Source organism: Lathamus discolor, chromosome 6 (assembly GCF_037157495.1).
Source record: "Lathamus discolor isolate bLatDis1 chromosome 6, bLatDis1.hap1, whole genome shotgun sequence".
Classification (NCBI taxonomy): Eukaryota; Metazoa; Chordata; class Aves; order Psittaciformes; family Psittacidae; genus Lathamus; species Lathamus discolor.
The window spans coordinates 54,778,745-54,799,023 of NC_088889.1; the positions used below are offsets into that span (position 1 = coordinate 54,778,745).

Here is a 20,279-nt window from a genome sequence, read left to right on the forward strand (position 1 = left end):
TCTTCAACAAAATGGCTTTACCATTAATTACCTCTGGTTAAGCCCATTTAGTGTTATGTAAGAGGCAGAATGCAGACAGTCTTCTGAAGCTCCAGAATTTAATATAGTTCATAGCTCTGCTCGTGTTAATTTATTCCCAGAGTGAGGCTTGTTCTACTCAACCCTGACTCCTGTTAGCAGTATTTCTGGTACTGACTACTCAAATCTAGTATGCACCAGATGGGATGACCAGCTCTGCTCTCAAGGTCCCGTGAGCTTTTCTCTGCTGAGCCTTGATAACACATCCTGTCTCATCACATGCCTGTTGACTCCAGTTGGTGGGATGTTCCTCTTTGTTCCTCCCTGGAAGTGGCACTGGCCACTTTCTTTCAGGAGATGAGTAATGGAGAATAAGAATCCTCTCCATCTTTGTGCATTCTTTGCGTCAGCAGTGTAGAGAGCAGGTAATCACTGAGCACCTGTTTGATGTCCTTGCCCATGGAGCTGTAAAGTGTGCTGAACAAAAAGAGTGATGTTCCCTCAGCTCCACAGTCAGGTCAGTACACCAACCTGTCATAATGTGTGTCATAATTTGTTGCTGATGAAAGTCACTAGAAAATTACTTCCTTCCACCCTCAGAGAGGAAGGAGGAGTGTGAGTCAGAAAGGATGGTGTCTGAGGTCCATCACTTTTGGAGCAGAGTATCTTACGTACCACCTTTTGCTTAGTTCTGTGCCTACACTTGCAATACAGTCCTAATAATATTAGGAACTAACATAACGCCGTCACATGTATTACTCAATGAATTAGTCACTCTGAGCGTGTTCATTTTAAGGATTTCAGAAAAGAAAGCCAATGATAGTACAAGGAAACATCAATCGTATTTTGGTGGTAAATTGCTGTATTGTACCATATGTCAGTTGACTTCATCACTTTGCCTCCCTCACAGGTAGGACATAATGGGCTTGGGGATTTTTTTATTCCTCTTGTGAATCTAATAATACTACCTATTTTGTTTTGTGGTTTTGTTTCTTTTTTAAACAGGAAATTCCTATGAACTTTGTTGATCCAAAGGAATATGATATTCCAGGCTTAGTGCGTAAGAATCGCTACAAAACAATTCTTCCAAGTAAGTTTCTGCTTTTTAAGTCAGTGAGGTAGGCTGGTTTATTCCACATGGTGAAGGGCCTTGTACTTCCCTTTCCAGAATGCATGAAATGCACTGTTACTACAGTGTATTGTCCAAAAGCCATAGTTATGAAGCAGCAACATGGCTTCAAAGCATAAATCAAATTTCAAAAGAGGTGCAGAGCATGAAGAGCCTAATATTCACCGAACAGCAGCAGCACTTAAGTTTTAAGAATTGCATCATTTGATGCTGCTTAAAAATTCTACCCAAGAACTCAGTGTGTTTATTCAGATGTTAATTAGGGGGTTCTTTGATTAAACTCCTTTAGAAGGGCTAAATTCTAGTGATGTTATTTTCCTGACTGATGTTATTCTTGGAATCATGCCTCAAATGCAGTCTGAGAATACTGGGAGACGATGGTCTGATGGCATTAAGATGATACAGAAAATCAAAATCTTTTTCTTTTCTCCTACACTATTTTTATTTCTAGACAAGAGTAAGAGTTTAGAGATACATTTTGGTACAAATTTTTACAAGTGTCTTAATTTCCCCTCTGTCATACTTGTATCACTTTTCAAAGTAACTTTAATTAGATGTCATGCTTTTAGCCCTATATTTGCAAAGCCCCTAAGTTTCAGTGTCAGGTTAGCAAAGGTAACTGCAGAGAAGTAAAAAATGTCTTCAGCTATAACTATCATTTCAGGCAATAAACCTAGGTTGGAAATGGTTCTAGAAGAGGTTTATTAATCTAGACTTACAACTGTAGCAGTTGCAGACAGTGATCCAATGTGCATAACTCTTCTGATGACTTCGTACTCCACTTTAGAGCAGAAGTGCAAAAACATTCAACTGCATTTCACAATGCTGTGCTAATGACTGAGGTGAATCATTCAAGTATTAATTCACTGGTTTTGCTGTAATAGAAGATTGCAAAAGTGTCTAATGATTTCAGATGCCCAAACTGCTAGGGTTTAAAGTGATCTGTATATTCTGAATTTGATATCTGATGTGTCCTTTTAGAACCGGATCCATTTTAAATATCTTGCGTTGGATGTTTAAACTGAAAATGAGAATTTCTACCAGTTTGAACACCCTGTTCCAGAGTTGCAAACAGATGTGAACTGTTTTCAGTTTTAAGAAAACTGGAAACAGTTTTAAGAATCATCACTTTTTAAGAATCACCACTTAGTGGATGAATTATTTGCTGCAAACTTTATCTTAGTCATATGGGTATCTGCTAGCAGCCATTGGTTTGTCACATTGACCTCTCCAACAAACTAGTTTCTACCCTACCATGCCTCCAAGGGTTAGTAAGTTTACTCCAAGCTCATTTGATCTGGAGGCAAGATGAGGAAGAGTCCAGTGCTTTTCAGGCTTTGAACATCCACTAACTTCTGCTTCTGAGCTGACCAAACATAGCCTATGCTACCTTGAGTATCTGTCTACCTAGCATTCCTACAGGTTCCAGTTTTAGAAAGCAGTAATGACAGGAACTGCTGAACAAGCTGCAGTACAGCAGACTCAGACAACTCATTAGCACAAAAGCTTGATTATCAAACTAGAATCAAATCCAAAATTGGAATTTAAAAGTAACTAAAATTCCCTTACCAGCTGTACCACCAGAAGCAAAGTAGGCAGTCATCATTAAAAGGTGAGCAGTCATGATAATATGATAATCAGTTACTTGCAACCCTAGAGTTGATTGTAGTAAGAGACATGATAATAGTCTGTAATTCATCGCATTTGTATTTCTTTTGGAGAATCTGTAAGAAGAATTTACTACAATTTTGCTGTTAGTAGTAAAATGACTTAGAAGCTGGCTTTTTGATGGGAGAAGGGTGTTTCTGGGAAAATGCCGAGCTAAAGAAGTTGATTTGGATATTTCATAACTGCAAATTTTTTTGTAGGCAGTTCTGTTCTGGGGATGAGTCCTATGGCATTTTCTGGAAAATGATGACTTTAAGATATTTGGAGGAGGCACTGTTTTAATATATAGAAAAGAAAGATCTTGTTACAGAATTCTAGAGGTGGCAAGAACTTGCTATAATGTTGTATATCAGTCTCATAGAATCCTTTTCTGAAGAGTAATGGCTAGACAAGCTTTTTAGATTTCTACGTAGCTCTGTTGCTTCTGTACCATTTTAAGTTATACAAAACATTTCAGTTAAGTCTACTAAGTTCCTCTAAAATGTCAGACATAGTATAAACACAAAATGGCCATCAAAGAGGCTGTAGAAAAAATAGCTGACATGTCATTTGGTTTCTTAATGATACAGACTGCTACTGTTCTTTTAAAGGTGTATTGTCATCTTGGACCTGGCTTGTGCACTGGTTTTGTTCTAGGATAAGTGTTTTCAGTAAGAGTAGGATCTTGTTTTGCTTAAATGCCTCTTTACTGAAAATTTGAAATTCATACTGCAAGCTCTTTCATTAAAAGTCTTATGAATTTTTCTAAAGGAGTTATTCCTGTTTATATATTTCTAAGAGCAACTCAGCTTCAGCTACACTTTCTGCCAAACAGTGCATGTTCTTGTATCGACAGTGTGTTAATAGGCCTCTCTTACATGAAATAAGATTGAAACTGTTCACTAATGTACTGCCACGGCAAATGTGTATACTACATTAACAGAAAAGTCACAAGCCAAGTATTATAATTTAAAATAAAAGCATATTCTGAATAATGTTTTAATGTTTGTCGATACAGCAATAAAACAGACCACAGTGAAAGGTAACTTAAATTCTAATGCAGTGGAAGAATACTAAAAGAAGCCTGTGCTTAAAGTCAGTGGCACCCGTTGATAGAGGTTTTTTCTGCTTTATGTCTCCCTAAAGACCCATCATGAGATGGACAAAGTAGGATTATTTCAATTATTAGTAGGGCAAAATCATGGAATTTTTACTCAAACTTCAGCAGACTCCACGGATGACTGCTTAAAAGCCAGGGAAAGGACCTTCATGCAAGGGGGGTCTAACTACTCTGTTCAGTGACATTTGAATAAACATCTGGCAACCAATATCATTCATCTTTTTAATGGTGTGATATGTTGCAGGCTATCAGAATCACTGATTAAAAAACGGATTTTATCTCTTGTCTCACCATCTCCCCGACACTGGAGATGTGAGCAAAGTTGAGCAGGAGGGAACTGTATTAGAGAGGAACTTGCTGGTTTCAGTACTTCTGTACTGTAAAACAGTATCTGTTAATTTCTTTACTTTGCAGATTGTGATTATATTATAACAGAATAGATAACATGAATCTGCTCTTAGGACAGCGTTTCATGCTGAGTCTGTCTTAGTAGTACTGTGGAAATTACTGTGTGCTTAGACATCAGTGTGATACTGGCTAAAGTGCAATTTTTTGCATATATTTTGTTTTGTTCTGGTTTATAAGCATGCTGGATATTTTTTACAAAGAAGTCATCTGTGGTTTGTTTTTAATAATCTCCTGATGATGTACACTGTTGCTGTTTGCTGAGGCCTCCGTCAGGAGAATATTTCTTGTCAATGATAACAAACTCTGTAGTAGTGGTAAAAGTGGATGAATGTGGGCCTGTGTCAGCTCCATTAAAATCAGTGGAACAGCTCCCATTGACTTCAGTGGGAATTGGGCTGAACTTCACAGGTGGAATAATGTTTTCATTTGTTGTGTTATTTAAACAAGACTAACGCTTCATAAACAGCCCCAATGCGGGAAACTCAAGTACTGAAGAGACTTATGAAAATTACAGGAGACTGTTAATGTTCTTTAATTTCTCTTTAACCATTAGCATTTATTAATAGCACATCTTGGAGTTTAGTTCACTGAAAGATGAAACAGGCAAAGAGTAACTGGCATTTGGCCTGCCTGTGTGCAAGAAACGCATGTTTATGGTTTGGGAAAAAAGCTGCTTGTTGGCATTTCACAAAATATATTCTAATGTCTTCCAAGTCAGAATGAGTCTGTTGACCTAACAAACTGAGAAATAATTTCCTGGAGCAGAAAATCGCTTTTCCAGATTCAGTCTGGCACACTGACTTTGCAACAGGAGCAATTAAGCAGGCTTCAGAGAGTGGATAAAACTATCAGAAGCAGCCAAATTACCCCAACTATCCTTTCCCCTTTTTATGGTAACGTTTTAACATGGGAACTCTCCAAGGCCACTTGCACCTGTTGTGATGGCCATGAATACGTGTAAATGTCTTGCTGTACAAAATAAGCTTTTGTGTCTCTTTCTTTCCTCTGAGCAACTAATGAACTATTACTTATCTCTTTACCCCTTTCAGATCCTCACAGCAGAGTGTGCCTTACCTCAGCTGATCAGGATGACCCCCTCAGCTCTTACATCAATGCTAACTACATCAGGGTAAGAGCTCAGTAGTCTATTGTGTCTGCCTACCCTTTATCAGCCACTGCTTATATTAACAGAATGGCAACATCCACTGGCTTTTAAAGTCATCCTAGCTGAACTGATTGCTCTTCTCTCCTACTTACATTAATTGAAAACCAAATCTCAAAAGTGCAACTGTACAGGTTCAGACCAGACAAAACCGCACTTCTGCACTTCTTGATTCAAATTGCTTGTCAGCTGGCCTGACCAAGGCACTGGAGAATAAGTCTGAATAAGGCTCTTGACCTAGCCAGCATCACCTGGGCTGTTGGACACTCATTACTGGAATTATGTGAGTCCATCTTATGCCTTTGCTGCATGTACACGTGCAGGAGAGAGAGAGGGGAAGAACTGATGCCATGGAGTCCATTTCACCCAGTGGTAGCTCTCTGTTTAAAGACTGAACCTTCGTGGTTGTGGTGGACATGCCTGTTAAAATTGTTCTTGTGTTGTTTTGTTGGCAGGGCTATGGAGGAGAGGAAAAGGTATATATTGCTACTCAGGGACCGATAGTTAATACTGTCAGTGATTTCTGGAGAATGGTGTGGCAGGAACGTTCTCCCATCATTGTCATGATTACCAATATAGAAGAGATGAATGAGGTAATGGTATTACATATAGTCTGTATTTTTATCTGTACTCCAGCAGATATTTTCGGCTTAGATGCAAGACAGCAAATACAAGTTAGTTCACTGGCCTGAGCAATCAGAGCTAGATTAAATTCTTCAAGATCAGAAAAGGCATGGGCTTCTCTTCTAGTTCAGTTTGTCTTGTTTTGTTGTCTGACTTAGCCTACTGCTGGTTTTGCCGTTTTTCCTCTCCCAGCTGACCTAAAATCTCTCCAAACCCAGCTCTATTTGCAGACACTCTTTCAAGTTCTCTCTAAAGGAATCAAAACCAATAGTACCCCATAACTACTAAGGTTGACTGTCTTTAATTAACAAGATCGGTGCAGCTTTATCTTGCATTTATTATGATTCAGTGTCTGTATCCACATTTCAGTGAGGCTGTCCCTGACTTGTGAAAGATATTAGTTACAATAATCAGCAACTAGAGCTGACTTGGGTATGGAGGACCTTTTCCTGAATCTGTCTAGAAAATGCTTTTGAAATAATGAAATTAAGATGCTGACAATGTCTATGCACCACCTACTTCCTGAATGTAAACCGTCATGGTGTTTCTGCTAATCCACCTAACGTGATCCTTGTTTGCAGTTTAAAATACCACTGCCCTCCAGCTATTCATTACTTACCTACTGAATTATTTGCCTCATAGCAGAGTTGCAAGAACCATGTGCCTGGGCTTCAGTTCACAGACAGGTAGTTGAGCTTACATCTGCTTTTATTGGCAGTGTGGGATGTGAAAAAGTGGTCTGGGCATGTGTTGGATTCTGCCTCTCCCTTACCACTGGCAACAAGGTGTACTGGAGAGATCCACACAGTGTTTCTTAAGCTGCAGCAGCAGCATTTGTCAAAGCTTTTCCCTGAGAACCCGTTACTAATTTGGGTGAGAGAGTTTCCTTTGGAGAAGAGTCTTTGGACACTTAAAAGCCCAAGAACATGAGCATACCTTCATCATACACACAGAATTATAATGGCTTAACTGTTAGTTGGAAGCTTAGTGCCCATAATTATGCATGTGCATAAACCTTTAGCTTTCCCCAGTTGTGAAGTAAATACGTTTAATCCTGAGCTTTAGTGGAAAAAAGACATGAACATGACAGACACAGAATTATTGTGCTTTGCAAGTTAAAAATTGTCCATTTTTACAACTGCCTGATTGGACACATACTGTCAAGGCATTGCTGATGCAAAATACAGCATGTTGCGGATATAAATGTTTTGTTTGCACTAACATTTTAAAATCATGTCTGCCTCTATCTGAGAGGCCTCACTGAAGTAATAACTTGTTTTTTGATCAGAGTTGCCAATTTGTGGCAAGTGAGATGCTAAAATACTGTGACACAGTGTACAAGAATCATTTAAAGACTTAGAGGTTTAAAGACAATAATGCAGAGGAAATATTGGTCCTGAATGACATACCTGCTGATAAGTTCTTCCACTGTAGTCTTTGTAGAAAGGTTGAATAACAGCAATGTAAAATAACCTTTATATCTGAATTTCACCCATCATATCAGCCTATGCATCATAACAGAGCTGCTGAGTCTTTTCTGATACCTTTTGTGTCAAAAATTAAACAGTGTCATGAATCTCAGCCATCAATATAGGGTAAGTCCTTTCATGTAAATGTTTTCTGTATTCATTTCCTTTCTTCTATAGCACATATATGAATAACAGGACTCAGAAGTACATAGATTAAAAACCAAAACCTTTGTTCAGCAATGATGCTGCTAACAGAGGCTCTGTGTTCCTCCTCAGTGCAATGACTTTGCTAATGTGAGTATTAAAAGCTCTGTATCTCAGCCCTCTTTCATATCTAATCTAAACCGACAGACAGCCCACAGAAATGAGTGGGCAATCTTACTCCATTCCTTTACCAGAGGAGCGTCTGTGCTATTGATAGCTGCTAGCACTCCTGAAAATTTTTACAATGGATTCTGCAGTTTAAGAGCAGAGGAAGGAAAAAAAACTCCCAACTGCGTAAATAATTTTAGAGAGACACAGTGGGCCACGCTACCAGTGGGTTATTAACTGATGCACTATGCAGATGGAACAGCACTGGTTCTCCCACACAAAAATTTTGAGTCAGTAACTTTGCAAGATACTTTTCTGTTGTTAGTCCTTCTGCTGAAGTGGAATTATTTTTGGTGGGGAAGAGCAAAATGCTTTAACTTGCTTCTTTCAAGGTAGCATACAGTTATGTAAAAGAGGAAGCTTACAAGCATTGTCTTTAACTGCATTTGTCCAACAGCAGTTTCTTATTCTGTTATGCTAATGAGATTGGATCTTCCATTATCACAAGGGAGCCTTTTTCTTGGACCCTGCCTTGTTCATGTCATTTCTTGTCCATGAACTAGTTTGTGCACTGTGTGGAAGCGCCTGTCTCTTCCTTTGCATATTGATTAGTTTAAGGAGAAACTGCACACAAGACAGCAGTCTGTCAGCCTTCCTTCCAGGATATGAGTGCTTACAAATTCTCACCTACTAAACTCTAGTGTATCAGTACCACAATGTACATTTGCAAATGAACTGTAGTTTGTGCTTCTCTGATTGTCAGCTAGTGCTGGCTGCATCTCTGACTGGGGGCAAAATCAAGTGTTGTAGTCTAATAGCTGTCAGAGCTATTGTTTCCTTTTAGTTCCTTGACTTTGAAAGATTCTATGTCCATTTGAAGTGGATTTTGGTACATAATCTAATTCGCAAAGCACCTACAAGTCATGTTCTTTTGTACAAAAACCTATTCAAATGATCATCTTGTATTCAGAGAGCATTGACTCATTAAAAAAAAATAGAAAATATGTATTTTGTGTTTCATATCTGTATACAAACACCACAGAAATAGTGATAACTAGTGTATATTATACTAATCATTATTGTCTTAAGAAAAGGATTAATCTAAAAACACAGGCACGTTGCCACTGGTCTTTCCAATGAATCTTTAAAATGCACATCAGTTGCATAAAGATAAATAAGGATGTGTGTATTTAAATCATTGGTTTCTCATTACTTGATTTATGCATCTTCAATCGCACAGCCAGGCTATTAGGAATGAAGCAAAAATCAGCTGAAATGTGGTCTCTGTTTAGAAAGTAAAAACTTACTATAGAAACAAAGTTTATTCATAGTCATCTGTGCATGTGCTATATCTAGTTTCAGAGGAGTAAAAATGAACCTCCCTTGATATCTGCTTAACTAGATTTATTTTATATTGCACACAGAAATGTACAGAATATTGGCCAGAGGAACAGGTCACCTACGAAGGAATAGAAATCACAGTTAACAAAGTCATACAAGCAGACGATTACCGTTTAAGGCTCATCACCCTGAAGGTAAATCATCCCAGTGTACTTCCAGTAGTGTAGCTGTCTAAACCCTTAAACAGATGTTCATGGAGAATTGCTCAGAAATCTTCTGTGCATGTACTGCTGTGCAAGTAGTACTTTTCCTTACTGAAGTCATTACAGCCTTGCCCAGTTCACCAGATACAAAGACTACAGTAAAACAAGCAGTCAGAGATTTAGGCTGCATATGAACAATCTGAAAGCTACCAGGCCAATTGCAGTAGTATGGAGTTCACTCAGTGAAAGAAACCATTGACTCATTCTGTGCCTGTGTCCTCTGCATTCACTGGTCATTTAGAGTGGCATGTTAGCTAACAGATAAAGGCTTTTTATACCAGCCTTTGCAAGTTATACCAGAGACAGCACTTGTGGAATAATCTACTAAACTCTGTGATGATGTTCTGTAGAATTCAAAGGCTTGTTTATCCTTTAGGCCATGGGCTTAGGCAAACTGGTTACTAACAGGGAACTTTTACTTGTATGCCACCTTACACATTTTGTAGTATGGGGAGACCCCTAGGAAATAGTTAAATTGTGCTTGTCTTCTTAGGATCATTATTAGATTGCTGTCAGACTGCTGGATACCCACCAGCTGTTTGTACCTAAGATGACTTGCCACTAACAAGAGGTGGGACAGTTGAGAACTGAGTAAAAGGCATTTTAATTTTGCTTACCTGTTTTCAGTTTCTCTAAGCAGTGGGACTACTGGTCTGCTTGGCACTTGTTAGTGGTGTAGTAGTACCACTCCTGTTCACTATGACTGAACTCCTATGCTAATTTATTCTTTGAGTGATTTGACTGACTTGACTTTGAAGATGCTTTGAGGGATCATCCCACTTCAAGACACTAAAGCTGTTGATGACCTTGAAAAACACTTTCACTACATCATTCTTCATGCTTACATTTCTAAATATTAATATCTTTTCAACTACTTGTATGTGTAGTTTTACGTACCATAATCCATCCTATCATCTTGTGGACAGAGAGCTTAAACACAGGTTTAATTTTTTTAAGTACTACTTAGTCTACAGTAAGAGTCCTGTTTTACAGCTGTTTTCATTGCTAGGTTCTAGAATCTCAAGCTACATGCGTTAATAAGAATTGTCTATTTACATACACTTCATGCGTCTTTCATCTACCGTTATCTATCCCTGATCTCAGTATAACACCACAATTTATTTCCAAGCTGAAAAAACTCTCCTTTTATCCAACCAGTTTCAAGTCTCTATGGCCATATGTTAATAGGCAGAATGCCAGCATATGAAATCCCGTATCTGGATTGAGAGCGTGGAAAGTCTGTCACTCATGCTTTTGGCAAAGGCACCAAAGAGAAAATCACACTCAGTAACAAGTGGGAAGTAAAGAATATTTGCAACTATGTTGCAGACTTGTAGCTCATCCCAGTTTGTTTTTCAGTTAAACAATGTTTTTGTTTTCAGTACTAGTGGGGTAATGTCTCTTTTCCCCCACCCCCAAATGACTTGGTAGTGAAAACTAGAGAAGCCATGAATTAACTCCTGTTTTCCCTTAAACTTGAGTGGTCAGAAATACATGATTTCACCACCAGCAATACATGATTACTGTGTAAGTTACAGGGTGGACTGTCATACTTCTGTCAGAATAGGGGGTAGGATTTGGCAAGCTTTAGGAATTTAGAAAAATCTGAGGCAATAGGACAAGGCTTGTTTTCTCTTTTCAAAGGAACCTACCAGTGTCTAGCCATCGATTCATGATCTCAGCCTGTCATGGTTTAACCCCAGCTGGCAACTAAATACCACACAGCTGTCAGCTCACTCCTCACCCCTCCAACCCTCCATGGGATGGGGAGGAGAATTGGAAAAAAGCTTAAAAAAACACGGGTTTAGATAAGAACACTAGAAATAAAGTAAAATATAATAATAAAAGGAAATAGAGGAATAACACGGACACACACACACAAAAACCCCAAACAAGTAATGCTCACCACCTCCTGACCAATACATAGCAACGACCCAGCCCTTTCCTGCCAACTCCCCCCAGTTTATATACTGAGCACAATATTCTTATGGTATGGAATATCTCTTTGGCTGGTTTGGGTCAGCTGTCCTGGCTGTACTCCCTCCCAGCTTCTTGTGCAGCTCCTGGCTGGCAGAGCATGGGAAACTGGAAGGTCTTTGATTTAGAGTAAGCATTACTTAGCAACAACTAAAACATTGGTGTGTCATCAGCATTATTCTCAGACTAAATCAAAAGCACAGCTCTGTACCAGCTATTGGGAAGAAAATCAACTCTATCACAGCCAAAATGAGAACACAGCCTCAGCTGCAGCATACATGATGGTGGACTTCAAGCCATTAGTTAAATCTTGCTTCCTCCTAGGTGTTCCAGAGTCTTCTCAGTCTCATGGAAGCACCAATAGAGAATATTTTGTTAAAGTCAAAGTCTACAGAATCACAAAAGTCAAGCTTCTCTTAAGCAGAAGCATAAAATTGGTAACAGCATAGACAAAACTAAAGAACTAAAGAAATGCAGAGTTCATCATTAGAACTTTGTCTGTCTTCTATTTCTGTCAAATGTAGTGATTAATGTTTTTCTTCAGATGACTTATCTTTTACTTTTCTCTCAGTATTATTGCCAACATTTTAATTATAATTTTTCATAACTTAAGAATCCAATGTTCATAATCTCTCTGGTTCACATGGTGTCACACATTCAAAAGCAACTGTGTATGTTCATTTTTCAGAGCAGTGTTGATCTGATTTACTGACAGTAGTGAGCTCAAGTACTATTCATGGCAACTAGTTATGCTCTCTTAACTAGAATATCTTCTCACTAGGGTAAATAACCTAAGGCCAGGCCCTGTGCTACAATAGTAAGCCTCTTAAATGGTACTTAAACTGAGCTTAAGGTTCCTGTAGCTGTATTTCAGTGAGCACTTTAAACCCAGTATAAGCTGGAATTGCAGCTCAAGGAAGACCAGCCTCCCCTTGTCTGTCTCTCTTGTTCTTATGTTTAAGCTGTTTCCTGTGTGCCCATACAAGCGTGTATGTGTGTGGTAAACCAAAGGGGAGAACTGATTGATCCATCTGAAAATTAATCTAGTATGAGAAAGAAAATAGGTTTTTCTAGATCACTTCCCTAGTCTAGTTCACTGTGAAGATATGCAAAAGCTTTGTTGACTGAAGAGCAGGATGGAAAGTGGCGCAACCACAGAGCACTTCTAACATCCAGTGACTGTCATACAGACTTAGGAGTGTAGATGACAGAAACTATTTCCAGATTTTTGTGTCTGATTCTTTAGAAAGAGCCAAATTTGTTCCATTTTCCCTTCCCGCTTAAACTCAGCCAGCCAAGTGTTTAAGAGAAGTTTGTGGAAGCTTCTGTTCCCAGACCTTTTGAAGACATTTGCTTAGCCCTATGCCAGCTGGCTTATGTAGTGGCTGAAAGGGTAAGGCCATTTCCCTGAGCTCCTTGTTAACTATTTGGCTCTTTTAGAAATCAGGCAGAAGGATGTCACTTTGAACGCACAAAATCAGAAGCACACAGTGCTGCTTGGCACTCATTTAGGTAACAGCATATTTGCTGTATTCATAGCCATGTAGAGACAAGAGAGAACTGGAATCTGTGTCTCTCAAAAGCCCTGGACTGAAGCTAAATACAATTCCCACCTTCCATAGTGTCTCTGAATTTCTCACCATGTCTAAGAGAAGACTAGAATTGACAGAAAACTGATATGAGTCTGTCTATCAGAAGAGATAGAAAAAGAAGCTCCTACCTATCTACCTACCTATCTATCTATCTATGACAGAGATATGGCTCCTGGCTTTTTGTATGTCAAATACTTTATGAAAGCAATTATGTCAGAAGCACAGCTCTGGCTTTGCTGAATGAATCTGTCAAGAGAGAACAGACTGCCTGGAGTGTTTTGCACACAGTTCTTGGCGCTAAAAGAGCAGAATACTTTGCGGGGGGGAGGGGGGGGAAGAGGAAGAAAAGAGGGGAGGAATTATATTCTTTAAGGCCGTTTACTGAAATGCAGATGTGATATTTGAAATCCAGATTTCTACATTGTGTGGCTTGCCATTTGAATCTCCTGTTCCATTAAGCGTTGATCTACTCATTCTTAAAGCAAAGGCCAGGTTTTGATATCAGTCTGCAGCCAGAAGTTATTTTAAAACTTTGTGCTGTTTATCTTAACTGGATTGCAGAAAGGAGAAGAAGTCAGAAACTTGAAACATTATTGGTACACATCTTGGCCAGACCAGAAGACACCAGATCAAGCCCCTCCTCTGTTACAGCTAGTACTGGAAGTGGAAGAGGCCATGCAGAATGCAGAAGAGAATAATGCACCAGTGATTGTTCACTGCAGGTAAATAAATATTGTGCCTGATTTCTAAGGGCTTCTTCATATACAATGGCATAGTGCAGATACTGTCATATTGGCCATCAGTCAGACATGGGAGATCTTGCACAACTGCTTCTGTGAAATGCTTGGAACTTCTAAAATTTAATGACAATAATTTTGTATTCCTAAGTGTTGCATTCAGATACAGCCTGAGCTGAACACAGAAGCTGGCAGTGGCTCAGTTACCTGTAAGAAAAGTCTTGTGTCATTTGCTTTACTAGTAATACATACCTTTAATGATCTTAAAAGGGCCAGGTTAACAAAGATTAAACCTGCTGTGAGTGAAATTGAGTTGGAAGACACATGCAAGCAGAAAAATGAGAGCATTCAACTTTAAGCCTCAAACCCACATTTCGTAAATTCCTTCTTTGATTGTAAAAAATCCTTACTAGGCCGAAGACAATGATTTAAGTTTAATACATAAAATGAAATAGTGGCAAAGCTGATTGCAGCAAGTACTAATCAACCAGCAGGAAATGTATGCAGCTGATAGAAAAACAAGTATCTGTGAAAAGCTCCTGGCAAAGATGAAAACTTTTTATATAAAAGAAGCAAAATCTTTAAGTTGCTTGAAGCCTGATGATTAAATTGTAATTATCAGTCATAGAGCAGGAAAAAAAGCATGAAGATAGATACTTCTGTCTTCAGAAAAAAGCAGGAGGATGTACTTACCACTTGTAGACATGATTGTACATTCTTTTGTACTGCTAACTAGGGATCATGTTAAACAACTGCCGACCATTATTAAATCAGCTATAGTGGATGATTTTCACCCAAGAGCGTTTAAAAAAATTTGGCCACACACTCTTATCTATTAAAGTTTAGTATACGTGAATTCTAGTTCTTAAGAAGTTCCAAAGGTCTAAAAGCAAGTCCTATTTTGGAAGAGTTTGGAAAGGTTAAATATGATTACTTGAAAACTACAAGCCAGTTCTCAAAATAATTCTTCCAGGTAAGTAGCGGAAAGCCTGATGAGCAATGCAGTAATCTCACCAGGGTAATTTTCCATAATTTCAATAACATACATTTTGCCAAATTTATCTTTGTGATTTTTTGTAAGGAATGTTACTTAGTTTTGCATAACATTTTCTAGGAAATGGCAGATGGTTGCTACCCAAAAGCCATAGTAAATGGGGTATTATCATACACTGGAAATGTTTTTAAAGAGAGTCTTGGCATGAATGGTTGGTAGCCTGGTGTCATCAAAGATCCACCTATAAGCTAATATGGAGTAATCGCTAGTAAAATGTTCGTATGATGCCACATGTCCAGTTTTTCTGCCTGTTTTTTAAAACAGATTTTGACAAATTGGGGAGAGTTCAGAGAAAAATAAGAAATGGTTTGTAAGAAGGTCCCCTTTGTCCTTGGAAATCTGTGACTCTCTAAGAGCTCCTTGAAGTATTATGGTATTTGCTGCAGGTAAAGATTCTGGTCACCATGTCACTCTTGCTTTGCATACTTGTTGTGTCCTCTTGTATAGTGTCATCCCCATGACACAGTAATAATCTGGGGGGAAATGGGGCATTTTTATTTGAAGTAATTACTAAGAGACATGGTGATAGGATTATGAAGTACTATATGTGATACGTGTGGACCAAAGCCCTTTCAGATTATTCCAGTTACAATCACTTTTATCTGAAGAAGGAATTTAATACACTGCCTGTATTTGAGAGTGGTATATGCAGCGAGCCGCTAGCCAAGGCCCATGTTACACTGAGTACCGTAGCTGTTTTGACCTTTGTGTGAGATCCTCAGTAGAACATAATTGCTGTGGTTGAGGCCTTCAGTGATGTAACATAACGCACCTTAAGGAAAAAAAAGATACAGACCTAATCATGAAGCTATTCTTAAAAGCAGCTTCATGTTAGAGGCAGGCTAGTAGTTCCGTTGAAGGTCCTGTGGATAATGTGCCACTCTTGGACAGTCTTGGAGGGATTATGACTTTATCTCAGCCACTGAGAGTCCTGCAGCTTGTCCTCGGACAAGTGCTTTGTCAGTGCTGTTTGCTTTATCTAAAAATGGGTGGTGTTGCCTCTCTTTGCAAAACATGCTGAAGCCTATGGATAGGAAACCGTATACAAGAGCTGTGTACTGTGACCTGTTTGGTTATGGCATCAATTAGAAGATTTTTTTTTTCGTCCTTTTTAACCACTGATGAACATGCACATGCAGCAAAGAGTTACCTGAAATGTTTGAAGTTATAATTAACAAACTAGAAGTAGCAAGGAGTCAATTCATGAGGTATAGAGGGCTTCAGAGACAAAAATTTTAAGCCACGTAGGTGCCTCCGTACAATTATTTGGAGACTGAGATGAGTTCTTAATAATACCATCTCCCAAACTTGCATTGAATTGCCTTGATCATTCTGTACTAGAAATTAAAATGATTCCAATGTAGCTGTTTTCCCAACAAGCATAAACTCAGAATAAAAAAACTGTTTATACAGTCAAAAAAACAGTATTAGGACTTTGTGAGTAGCAGCTAACTGCACACTCTGTTGTTGCTTGTAGACTTGTTGCCAATGTTTTTGTATTACGACTTTAGCACCGTTTAAATGGAAACAGGATTTCTTGCAGTTGCGTCAAGTAATTATTCCTGAGTATGCTCACTTAATTATTTAACACATAAGAAGATCTTTCAGCTTTTGCTACTGTTTTTTTATTAGGTGATAAGAAGAATTCACAGCTTCAATAGCACTGTGCCTTTGAGAATAAGATCAATTTTGGTCATTAAGCAAGGGCTGAATCAGTATAAAGGTGCTCAAGAAAGAAAGATATTTCTTTAATCATGAATTTGTTGTATCCTTCACTAATTCAGAGAATTGTAGATCTGATCAGCAAATGACTTCACATTTGCCATAGTGCTGTTAGCTCTAATTATTTAAGCAAGGGTTGTTGGCTTAGTTTGTGTTCGCGTTCTTTTTTTTTTTTTTTTACTGTACATGTGAATGAAAATAGCTTTCAAAGAAGCTATTGGGATTAAGAATCTCAAAACAAAGGTTGTCTTCAAAGCAAGACTTGCCCTCAAACGAAGTCTAACTAAGAAATACTGTTTAACTGCTTGTTTACTGTGGTTCAGTGACAGGTTCAATGACATACTGGGTCAAACGGTACCCATTAATATTCCATTCTTAGCACTGTATGTGCAGTGTTCACTCTTTTGCTGTGAGTGGCTCATGCTTTATTCTGTTTTCCCGTTGAAGTTAGTATCTTTTCCTAGCTACGGGTTTATATTTGCAAGCACCCTGGCAAAGGCTGGTGGGAGGAAATGGATGATGGGGTTTGATTGCTGGCTTAATGGCACTCATTAAACAAGAAAGTTCCAAAGCCATTCTAACATCTCCACTGCCTCTCTCTGCTTTTCCTTACCTTAGTGCAGGCATCGGGAGGACTGGCTGCTTTATTGCAACTAGTGTCTGCTGTAAACAGCTGAAGAGCGAGGGCATAGTTGACATATTGCGAACAGCCTGCCAGTTACGGTTAGACAGGTAAGAAAGCCTGTTTTCTTCCAGAAAAATAAAAGCAAAATGGTAATTTTTCCCTTTACTGAAGGAGAAACAAGTGGGAAGAGGGGAGGAACAAACATAAATGGAGGCCAAGAGAGAAAACATCGGAGGGTGTTTTCATGTTCTAAGCAGTTCTGACTTGTAATCTTTGTCTATTTTATGAGCGGTAAGCCTTAATGAATAGCTGCAGAAGTGAGCTAGATTCACAAGTGGCATCAAAATCAGCATAGCTGCACAGCTCGGTGCAACAAGGGATGATTGTTCACCAGCTGAGGAATTGGCCCCATGTTTGTAGAGAAGCAAAGGCTCAAAGGTCTTCTGTACTTAAGTTCAGAGCCACAGATCAGCATTTTGTTCCCAGGGGGAGTAAAGAAAACTGTCCTTGTATACGTGGAGCTGTGAGCACTGTTGAGAGGGCATGACTGCTTGGGACGTTGCAGGGAGAGGAAAAATATGGACAGCCTGGAGTGTTTGCATACATATGAAAGGAGCTGTGAAATTCTCCAGAAATTCAGTGGTTTACAGTTAAGCATTTCTTAGCACACCACCTTGAGTTTGATTATAAAGTAAACAGACTTGAGTTTTGTACCAGAGATGTTATTTTTCCTCTCCCACTGATTTCAAGTGCCATCAAAACATGTCTCAGTGTTCTCTCTAATGATAATGATAAATGTAGTTAGGGGATGTCACGAAAAACGCACCAGAGATTTTTCTGAGCAGAAAAAAAAAAAAAAAAAAAGAACCTCAACCCCACGCTGAACTTTATTTCAGAGGAGAAATTATGCTCAGTGGGAGGCAGAAAATGAAATGCTTGCTGCCCTGCTGAGGCTCTGATAGACAGGGACCTACAGAGGCTTGGAGGTTTGGTTCTTTCAGTGGATTTCAGGACAGACAAGAAAAGGCTTCTTGAGAAGAATACCAGAATATGAATATTGAGTGCTCATTATCCATGACCCAGTGAAATATTTGGCTGGATCTGAAATATCTGTGTATCTGTGACTAATGTTGCAGATGAAAAATAGCCATACAAATAAAGGTTGACAGCACATGCCTACAAATGTGCGTGATACAGAGGACCAATTAAAAATACTAGCTTTGCAGGGTGAGAGGAACTGGCAGTCATTTACAGAGGCTGAAAAAGGGAGATCATACTTTAAAGAATGTCATGGAAGGAAAGAAGGACTACAGGGACCTCTGTAGCTGCCATGCACTTCTTAAGAGTGGGGTGGGATAGGAAAAAGCCATTTGAATGTCATGGGGAAAAATACTCCAGATGGAAAACAGTCAAATCACCATCCTTGCTACAGAAGAGCATGGTTTCTTCAGCACCTGGAAAATGGGTCTTGTAGTTTCTTGGCAGTCATGGTGCCATCCACTGTCGTTTCACTAAACCCCCACAAAAGCTTTGGGTGATGTCAGAAGCACCATGAAAGGACAAGAGTATCCAAGCAGCTACAGGGAGGAAGACCCACTCTGTCTCATCCTCTTGTCTTGTGGTTACTAGCTAGAGAAAATAGGGTGGGTGGGAAGGAGTCACTAAGGACTTAGGGAAAGAGGGCTAGGTGTAGACCAGAGCAGATATGTAAAGGAATGCACCTCACTGCTTCACAGGACTAGTGGAGTTGACATTAGCCCTGAAAACCACCTTTGAGGTTGCTGTGAGGGTGAAGATCCCTTGGAAAGATTCCGTGCACTGGCCTTTGCACCAGTGGCCAGCAGTTAGTCCTAAAATAACTCAGTATTGACTAAGGAGAGGAAGTGATCATTCCTGCATCCTTCCCATAGTGCTGAGAGACATTTGCTGTTACTTCCCACAGTGCAACTCAGATTTGAAAGGTTTCTGTGGCAGGTAGGAGTGAAAATGTAATTTCTCTTTTCTGTGCCAAAGCCTGGACAGCAAGCACATGTCATGATGTGCATGTGTGTGGGAAGGGGAGGAAGCCAACACATAGCAGGAAACCACATAAAAAGGAAAATAATTTCTAGCGGCCACCCTGATGCTTCTGTTGCTACAACTTCAGGGTGCAACCCCACTGTTAATGGAATTGCATGGAAAGTAATTGCCAGATATGACTAACGTTCCTTGTGTGTCATGGACTGACATAAATATATTTCAGTGCTCTGTGCAGCACAGAAGGGCTCAGAAACAGCTTGACTATCAGCTTGTATTAAGTAGAGGAGATGGGAAGGAGATGCTTAGCTAGGAAATAGTTTCTTTTGAAACACTGTGTGTTTTCCACCTTTGCTTGTTGATGAGAGGTTGGAGCATGGTTTCCTGCCATCCCCTACTCATTGTCAAGTGTTACTTCAAGCAGTCACTTAACAAAATAACTTGAAAAGGCTGAAGGATGAGGTTGAGTTGCACACTTATCTTATGCATACCTTACTGGTATGGTTATTGTGTGACCCACAATTCACAGGTGAAGCTGAATTCAGGTGAAGCTGAACCCTATAGAGAAGGGTAGTCCCCAGGGAGGGTGCTAGCAGTCTGCTATCCATCTGGCCCAAAGGAAGCAACTTTTCATTCATTTCCTCTGGTGAAGGTTTCTGATGGAATGCACCACCTATGTTTTCCCTCAGACTGACACAGTGTGGTTGGCTTTGATCACCCATGGATTCCCATGTTCCTCAATCCTACTTGTTTCAGTCTCCTTTTGGCATTGTGTTCTTGGCATCTGTGCACCAGCACCAATGCTGGCACAATTCTACATACATCCTCTGTGAATTTGAATCATGGGGTTTAATTATAATAGGTTATCAAGAGCTCTTAGCACTGTTGCTGAGGTACTCTTAGCAGAATTTTAAATGATAGTAAAATCTGCTTAAAATGGACAACTTGTAGTTCTTTTTGTTCATTTCTCTCTCCTATTGTAGTACTTGTGTTGATTAATATGCCATTTGCAAATATATAGAGGCTGATGATATATGGAAAAGCAGACTATTCTGCTTGCATT

The 20,279-nt window shown here is 39.2% G+C and overlaps 1 protein-coding gene across 13 annotated transcripts in view; it reads left to right on the plus strand.

Moving 5' to 3' along the window:
* The window catches only part of PTPN5 (protein tyrosine phosphatase non-receptor type 5), an 85,301-nt gene that overhangs the window by 62,169 nt on the left and 2,853 nt on the right, over window positions 1-20,279 (plus strand). For 11 of the 13 annotated variants that reach the window (XM_065682825.1, XM_065682833.1, XM_065682831.1 and 8 more), the window contains 6 exons: window positions 1,024-1,108; window positions 5,372-5,451; window positions 5,940-6,077; window positions 9,314-9,424; window positions 13,624-13,784; window positions 17,194-17,307. In XM_065682825.1, coding sequence (XP_065538897.1) covers window positions 1,024-1,108; window positions 5,372-5,451; window positions 5,940-6,077; window positions 9,314-9,424; window positions 13,624-13,784; window positions 17,194-17,307 — 689 coding nt within the window. The remainder of the gene's footprint in view (window positions 1-1,023; window positions 1,109-5,371; window positions 5,452-5,939; window positions 6,078-9,313; window positions 9,425-13,623; window positions 13,785-17,193; window positions 17,308-20,279) is intronic. The other 2 variants (XM_065682838.1, XM_065682837.1) reach the window with 2 other exon arrangements.